This window comes from Scomber japonicus, chromosome 12, assembly GCF_027409825.1.
Source record: "Scomber japonicus isolate fScoJap1 chromosome 12, fScoJap1.pri, whole genome shotgun sequence".
In the NCBI taxonomy this organism is placed as follows: domain Eukaryota; kingdom Metazoa; phylum Chordata; class Actinopteri; order Scombriformes; family Scombridae; genus Scomber; species Scomber japonicus.
The window spans coordinates 25286166-25294495 of record NC_070589.1 but is presented as its reverse complement, the minus strand read 5'-3'; the positions used below and the strand labels follow the sequence as shown (position 1 = coordinate 25294495).

At 38.5% G+C, this 8330-nt stretch overlaps 2 protein-coding genes across 2 annotated transcripts; one reads left to right on the top strand and one right to left on the bottom strand.

Annotated features, from left to right (window-relative positions):
• Positions 1-1115: 1115 nt before the first annotated feature.
• Positions 1116-3526, bottom strand: LOC128369688 (gamma-crystallin N-A-like). Its single transcript, XM_053330767.1, has 4 exons — positions 3407-3526; positions 3007-3255; positions 2441-2586; positions 1116-1392 (listed from the first exon to the last, which is right to left on the bottom strand). Exons 1-4 carry the CDS (start codon positions 3524-3526, stop codon positions 1257-1259), a joined length of 651 nt encoding a protein of 216 aa, XP_053186742.1. The 3' UTR covers positions 1116-1256.
• Positions 3527-5113: 1587 nt separating this feature from the next.
• On the top strand, positions 5114-6645 carry ly97.3 (lymphocyte antigen 97, tandem duplicate 3). The gene is made up of 4 exons (XM_053329861.1): positions 5114-5197; positions 5486-5555; positions 5974-6096; positions 6388-6645. Exons 2-4 carry the CDS (start codon positions 5507-5509, stop codon positions 6492-6494), a joined length of 279 nt encoding a protein of 92 aa, XP_053185836.1. The 5' UTR covers positions 5114-5197; positions 5486-5506; the 3' UTR covers positions 6495-6645.
• Positions 6646-8330: the final 1685 nt, after the last annotated feature.

The window sequence follows — 8330 nt, the reverse complement described above, 5'->3', positions numbered from 1 at the left end:
GCCGTTGAGTGTAACTCAAGACAAAGCATTTCCTCATTAGGCTATCCTATATTGACCCCGTAACTCAATAGAGGCCATGAGTGAAACCTTGTAAAGCTAGATGTTCTGTTGTCATGACAGTTCGAAGAGAAAGCACATGAGTGCTCATTAAAGGTTCACCGGCCACAATCACGGTGTGACATAGAAAAATGAGAACACGGAGGGAAAATGATGCAGTGGTACATAAAAAAACATGCAACTATGACCTAATGGTGTTTTTGTAAAATGATTTCACCACCTATTCATTGGTTATATAGCATGTTATATAATATGATGAGAAACTGGATGTAAACTTGTTGGACAAACTCAAGGTTGATAAAAACCAAAAGGAGAATTAGGAGAAACATTCTTTAACAGCTGATTTAAAATATGAAAAATGATTTTCTGTTTTGGGCTCTTCTTTTTTTATGTGCACATGGCAAAATCCAAAACATCTAGAGCCCAAGTCAATTTGAAACCCTGAGGTGAGCATCATGACTTCACAGTAGAATAGATAAATGACACTAGATGGTAGCAGAGCTCCCTCTGGCAGGTGCAGATACTGCTTCTACCTGTGCAATATCTCTCTTTTTCTTTTGATTAATGCACTGTATGTGTGGGGAAGACATACAGTTTCTATTGTTAACTGCTGACTGCCTCTTATATGAGAGAAGTGTGTCGAAAGGCTGGGTGACTATTTTGTTTGTAATTCAACTATTTTGCTATTTTGATTGCTGAGCTGCAAGTTTGTTCATATAAAATATTCATTTCCCCTCCCTGATAAATAAAATGGCCATCATCATCATCTCTGTTGATGTTCAGTGGTGTCCATAATATTACATGTAAGTTGGTAATGGATCTATTAGTATGGGGAAAAGCACGGCTCTTAAAGGTTTTGTCGTCATGGTGTATAATAGAAAGCAATTACCTGATTCATAGCCTCTAGCCATTTCTACAATGGAATATGATGTTTAAGTTGGGTGTTTCACACTGGCTGAGCATAAAAGGAGGGGGAACAAATGGAAATAAGATTGAAGATAGTGTCGGATCACTACTTTATTTCAGCGTTTGAATAAATCAGTACAAAAATAAAACAACAAGCAATGTCAAACATTTTTCTTCAGTTTTTATTAATTTACAGCCCCACAGAGTCAGCATGTGATTACTTGATAGAGTGGTAGTGCGTTTTTCCTCAGCGGCTGATCTCGTTCCTTCAGTCACATTGCCACCGACATACTTTAGAAGTAGTTTGCCACCCTGCGAACAGACTGGATGTTGGGGTTCTCTGCCTGCCACTCCATGTGGGTGCTGTAGTTTCCTCTCTCCACGATGTACATGCGGCCACGGTAGTTAGGCTCCTCATACAGAACCCAGCTGGAAAAAGAAAAATATATTAAGTAAGAATATAAATATGCAGTATCTATTGTAAGTCAGGAAATAACAGGTAAAGACATATTTCAGAAAATGGTCTATCTGACTTGGCTTACATCTAAAATGAACTATCAGGGCATGTTCATACTTACGCCTGCTTATATTTACTATGTTTTGGTTTTATTTGCCCAATTTTGTTTGTGATGCTTGTGATGCTTTGTGAATACTTAACTTAAAGTCTTCCTATTAAGCATTTATAAACAGTTATTACATGCTTTATAACACATTGTAATTTAGTTGTAAGCAGATTTTATAAATGTATTTGCTGAAAAAAACAATTTCTCCTCATGTGGACACACCTAGGTGGTGGTTGGGGTATAAACAGATAAAAATGACAATATAGTAATACTTGGATATAGTAATATAAAATATCTCTTCATAGGAGAAGTTATATTTGCTGATAAGTACTGTAGATTAATGATTGTATACCTGCTTATAAGAACATGATGCTATTACATAATGTTATTTATTAAATGTCTCTATACAGCACCCAAAGTGGTACTGAATTAATCTTAAACTATGTCTATGTTATCCCCATATGAATGGTCTGGAGTAACAGGGACACTGTGTCTGGATAGATCTGCTCTTGTTAAAGCTTTTATAATCAGTTCTTCAATGGAGGAGGTTTAACATCCTTGGTTCAAGTCCAGCTGGGGATTTTTGTTTTGTGTGCATGTCATCCCCCTCCTCTCTCCCCCCCATCTCCTGTCTGCCTGTGTCTTTCCTACCTAATAATGGGGAAAGTTAAAATTCCATTCATCACCATTGTACTGGGATGGGGGCCAATACCTCACAGATGAATATGTCGGATACTTGCCTGGTCTGAACTTACACATTACCAATTTAGATAGGGTCACACAAGCAATCAATTACACATAAATACAGTCCATCAATTAATTACAGTAAACTAAAACAGTCAAGCACAAGTCTTATGTTCTCCACACTGGTTAAATCAAATGTCAACTATCCCTTGCAGAGATACTGTGCATACCCTCCATCTCCATAAACCCTGATGGAGTTGATACAGTTCTTGGTCAGGCCACGAGCCTGCAGGAATGGACAGTCATCGCACAGCTCCACACACTGTCCGGAGAAGTTGTCTCCCTCGAACAGCTCCATCCTGTAGTGCTCTCCATGCTGGGGATGATAATGACATGCCGGCTCGATGAGTCATAGCAACAATGTTAGTCTTCACCTTACTGCAAAGCACCAAGGCCTTCTCCTATATGTGACAAAGACTGTATGTGTGTTGTAACACTTGTGCCTATAGAATTCTAAAGGTTAAATATGTAATGTGTGGGGTGATATGTATAAGCCCACAGTCTATGTCTGAAGTGCTCTAAATGTGTGTTTTTCTTTCAGCTGTCAGTGTCAATGATGTGAAAACCTGTAAGACCTGTAAGTACTCCCTTGTTAGAAACCATAGTTGTTGAAATTATTACTCTGATTTGTCTGAAAAACAGATGAGCCCACACATATGCCAGTCCTGTCTGGCTTTGTTTTTATACCAATCAAATATTTGTCTGTCCCTGGGGTCTCACACACATACACACTTACCATCCTGATTGGCCTGCAGGAGCCCATGTGATCATTATGGGCATTCCAGCGCTGGAATTCAGGGTACTCTCCGTGCTCCAGAATGTACTGTTGGCCCTTGAAGTCTGGGTGGTCAAAGCAGACGAAGGCCCCGCTCTCCACACGGACAGAGTTGACCCTGTTCATGAAGCCGCGATCCTGGAAGTTGTCACAGTCGCTGCAGATCTCCAGTTTCCTCCCGGTGAAACATTTCCCCTCATAGAACACAATCTATATTGCCAAAACAGCCAAGATTAAAATAGTTTTCTACCAACAGAAACTTGTACAGAAAGTGAAGTTTTTTGGGGGGATAACAGATAGAAAGATATCAAACATGCCCTTTGCCTCTTTTAAAAAAACTGAGGTTGTACCAATCAACTACATTGATGTCTTTGTGATGCCTTTGCATTGACATGTTGGTGATGTTGGTGGTGTTGGGAGGGTTGTACTGCTGCATCGAACCCCTTGCTGTGGTACTCACCTTTCCTGAGTACTGAGACATTTTTCCACTGTTAGCTGTTCCACACTAGTCACACAGTCTAAGAGTGGAAAAATTTGGCCACCCAGATATATATGGCCGACAGAGAGCATGGTGGTATCGCGAGGCTGAGGCAACAAAAGCACAACAATGGGGGGTTTAGACATTTTGCCTCATGGACAGTTTCCCTTACATATGCCAGTGCTGATATTGGAGTTTGGCTGTGGAGGGCGGAACAATAGGGTTGAGAGAGATTTTGCTTTGATTGGGCTTTGAGGGTGATGTAGCACTGAGTCGCGGTTGCAGAGTAATATTTGGGTTGTGTCCAGGCGAGGAGAATAACAAACAGAGGGGAGGTTAGGGCAGAGGTGAAAGGATACGAATGACCAAGTGAGAACAAGATGTCTGGTTGGGGCGAGTAACTGGGAACATGTAGAAATAATGAGGTGTGGTCACTGGATGTGAGTTTTGATGGCATCAGGGTGAGATTCCTCACTCACAAACAGATTTCCCTCCAGCTTCTATTTTAGGAACCTCTCTGTTGTTGTTCCTCTGCTGTTGATCCAGAGACGATCCCTGGATCAGTTTAGACCTTGACCCATGAAAATCCGGGTGGAGACTCTCAGCCGTGACATCAAAGACCTTGAGTTTTAAGGTTAAGCAGGCGGAGCAGGATACAAAACAGATAAAACCAGTTTTCCATGACAGCAGCCCCCTCTTTCTATCTACAGTAGAGATAAAAACACCAAATTAGACATTATTTATTGCACTTGAGTCGACTTTTAAAGATAAGTGAGTACAACAAAGCAAACATGAATTGCCATGAGTGGTGGAAAACATTTGCCTGAGGAGTGTAGATACAAAAAATACATGGACTTTGATGTAAGCTTATGTCAGTCCATTTGTTCATCAGTTGGTTTGTTTGTTGTTGGTTTCTGGCTTCATCACTGTTTGTTTTTGGTTTTTCATACAGATTAGTTGCTTCAATATACTAAAAAATGCATTAAAAATGATTTCATAGTGTAGCATTTACTGCTGTATTTTTTAGGAAACCATACTTGTATTTGAACAAGACAACAATTGAGTGTTTTCAGTATGTATTCTGAATTGTAACATTTCATGGAGATAACATTTCTGCTGCACTAAAGAAAATCTTTTGTGGATGGCAGTTTCATTCTCCTGCATAAGACCCATGTCAAGTACCAGTTCAAGTTATTTCAGACTTTATGCTTTGTATTGAATCTATTGAATTTTGGTTGAGACGCTCAATAAAGAGCACTAAGCCAAAGGTATCAAACCTTATATGGGTCAGACCCATTCACCTAGAGCAAACATACTGTACCATAGACTAATATCCTCTTGTCCTCTCAAGGTACAAATCCAACTAATACAAATCTTTATTTTAGACAAATGCATACATAAATATTTGCAAAAGTCTCATAAATTATATAGCGTTGTGGACAAAAGGTGGACACTTCTTGCATAATTCAGGAATCTGAGCATTGGGAAACTCTTAACTCCTGAACACAGTGTACCCAGGGCAAGTGAGGTGCTAAGTATATAGACTTAATGGAGATACACCACTTAAATTGACGTTACCATGACAGGACAAAGTATGAACGGGTATAAAAAGAGGGTTTAGTCGATGAATAGGTTTCAGTTATTGGCTGAATCCGAGACAGACAAACCAGCAAGGTGAGTACAAGCAAAAATAGCTCTTTCTTTTTGATAAATACATTCTCTAATTTGCATTTTCTTATTCTGTAAATCTATGTTTTCATCACATGTCAACATCAGTGTTCATGTGTGTGCATGTAGTGTGGTGCACATCTAAAAAAAATATCAAAAATATTCATAAAACTATAGATTGAAAATCATCGGATAATCAGCTCTACAAAATAGACTAAAAAGAAGGTATGTCACACTGAATGCTGATAGCACTGCACATATTGTATCATCAAATCTGTGCTTTATCTCTCATAGGCTGCTGCATTGAAAAGAACAATGAAGTTGTTGGTCTTGGCTTTAACCATCGCCCTGCTGTTTACAGCTGGTGAGTCTGTCACTGATTCTCCACTGAATAAACACTACCTCTGCTGCTGTGCAACACGGAGGTTCTGATTTCACCATTTATTAGTCCTTGCTGCACAGGAGCACAGTCTTAGCAGACCTCTTAATAACTTAAATGCACCCCCTCCAGACAGTAGGAGTCATAAAGATTAAAGTAATTATGCAAAAAAACAAATGACTTCCTTTGAAGGAAGAACATCATCCTCTACAGCTCACATCTTTAATATCTAAGTAGACTTAAACAATCCTTATGAATAACATGCAAATACTAATTGCCCCAGATTAGATTCTTACACGAAGCATATCAATCATAATAGGACAGAACTACAGAATTGAATCAGATACACATGCACACAATGACTGAAGGATTTAAAAAAAAAAAAGTATCTTTCTGTTCTCAGGTGAAGCTCTGAACTGCCACCGGTGTATGTCCAAAAAGGCTGGAGCAACCTGTGTGCTCAGTGTGGAGACCTGTCAACCAGGGAAGGATGGATGTGCTGCTGCAAGGTTCCTCAGAGAACCATGTGAGTTTCTTACCATACTCAGATATTTCATCAGACTGGGTCATTTATCAGTTATTCTTTCATTACAACATGAGCAGCAGAATAGGTTTTCATTTTTTTTGTAAATCATCGTGAAGTTAAAGGAAACGTTCACTCAAGTAAAGGATTATGAAATTTTACATGGAAAGTCAACTGCTTGTCAAAAACTGAAAATGTTTGTCAAATGTTTTTGAATCATGTGCCTCAAGCTACCTCTTAAGTTTGTATGTTCAAAGTCAACATTTTCTTTCTCTTTTTTTTTTACTTTCCCAGATGGCCAGTTCCAGAGATGCATAGCTCTGTCTGACTGCGAGATGTTGAAGATGAATTCATACATCGACATCAAGTGCTGTAGCGACGACATGTGCAACACCTATTAAAATTCAAAAATAATGTTAATATCTGGACTAAAAAACTGTGCTAGAGTACCTCTGAGCAAGGCACTTCAACCAACTGTGATTGAATGAATTGGAAGCAGCTACTTGTTCCTCTGTAAACCCTTTCCTCAAACAAATTAAAAAGCTGTAAAAAGAGCATGTGCGTGTTCATATTCTTACGCCTGGAAAGAATAAGTGGTTGTTTCTTTTAACTTTAACAGCCAAATCAAATCAGTAATGAAGCCTGCCTCTATCACACTAAAAAATAAACAAACATGAATTGCCATGAGTGGTGGAAAACATTTGCTTGAGGTGTGTAGATACAAAAAATACATGGACTTTGATGTAAGCTCATGTCAGTCCATTTGTTCATCAGTTGTTTGTTTGTTGTTGGTTTCTGGCTTCATCACTGTTTGTTTTTGGTTTTTCATACAGATTAGTTGCTTCAATACACTAAAAAATGCATTAAAAATGATTTCATAGTGTAGCATTTACTGCTGTATTTTTTAGGAAACCATACTTGTATTTGAACAAGACAACAATTGAGTGTTTTCAGTATGTATTCTGAATTGTAACATTTAATGGTGGACACTTCTTGCATAATTCAGGAATCTGAGCATTTTGAAACTCTTGACTCCTGAACACAGTGTACCCAGGGCAAGTTAGGTGCTAAGTATATAGACTTATTAGTGACACACCACTTAAATTGACGTTACCATGACAGGATAAAATATGAACGGGTATAAAAAGAGGGAATAGTGGATGAATAGGTTTCAGTTATTGGCTGAATCCGAGACAGACAAACCAGTAAGGTGAGTACAAGCAAAAATAGCTCTTTCTTTTTGATGAATACAATTCTCTAATTTGCATTTTCTTATTCTGTAAATCTATATTTTCATCACATGTCAACATCAGTGTTCATGAGTGTGCATGTAGTGTGGTGCACATTGAAAAAAAAAACAACAAAATATTCATAAAACTATAGATTGAAAATCATCCGATAATCAGCTCTACAAAATAGACTAAAAAGAAGGTATGTCACACTGAATGCTGATAGCACTGCACATATTGTATCATCAAATCTGTGCTTTATCTCTCATAGGCTGCTGCATTGAAAAGAACAATGAAGTTGTTGGTCTTGGCTTTAACCATCGCCCTGCTGTTTACAGCTGGTGAGTCTGTCACTGATTCTCCACTGATTAACACTACATCTACAGGAGCACAGTCTTAGCAGACCTCTTAATAACTTAAATACACCCCCTCCCTCCTCCCCCTCATTTTATAACAGACAGTAGGAATCATAAAGATTAAAGTAATTATGCAAAAAACAAATGACTTCCTTTGAAGGAAGAACATCATCCTCTACAGCTCACATTTTTAATATCTAAGTAGACTTAAACAATCCTTACGAATAACACGCTAATACTAATTGCCTCTAGATTCTTGCACGAAGCATATCAATCATAATAGGACAGAACTGCAGAATTGAATCAGATACACATGCACACAATGACTGAAGGATTTTTTTTTTTAACCTTTCTGTTCTCAGGTGAAGCTCTGAAATGCCACCGGTGTGAGTCGAGGGGTCGAGGAACCTGTCAGCGCAGTGTGGAGACCTGTCAACCAGGGAAGAATAGGTGTATTATTGCAAAGCACCAAAGTGAGTTTCTCACCATACTCAGATATGTCATCAGACTGGGTCATTTATCAGTTATTCTTTCATTACAACATGAGCAGCAGAATAGGTTTTCATTTTTTTTGTAAATCATAGAGAAGTTAAAGGAAACGTTCACTCAAGTAAAGGATTGTGAAATTTTACATGGAAAGTCAACTGCTTGT

What these genes read in the sequence shown, in the direction of transcription:
- ly97.3 (XM_053329861.1), top strand. Translation starts at nt 5,507, where the DNA reads ATGAAGTTGTTGGTCTTGGCTTTAACCATCGCCCTGCTGTTTACAGCT. An exon ending in CGCCCTGCTGTTTACAGCTG is followed by an intron (nt 5,556 to 5,973) that starts GTGAGTCTGTCA and finishes TTCTGTTCTCAG; the next exon opens with GTGAAGCTCTGAACTGCCAC. An exon ending in AAGGTTCCTCAGAGAACCAT is followed by an intron (nt 6,097 to 6,387) that starts GTGAGTTTCTTA and finishes TTACTTTCCCAG; the next exon opens with ATGGCCAGTTCCAGAGATGC.
- LOC128369688 (XM_053330767.1), bottom strand. Translation starts at nt 3,526, where the DNA reads ATGTCTCAGTACTCAGGAAAGGTGAGTACCACAGCAAGGGGTTCGATG. An exon ending in GGCATCACAAAGACATCAAT is followed by an intron (nt 3,256 to 3,406) that starts GTAGTTGATTGG and finishes TTGGCAATATAG; the next exon opens with ATTGTGTTCTATGAGGGGAA. An exon ending in AGGGTTTATGGAGATGGAGG is followed by an intron (nt 1,393 to 2,440) that starts GTATGCACAGTA and finishes TTCTTTTTCCAG; the next exon opens with CTGGGTTCTGTATGAGGAGC.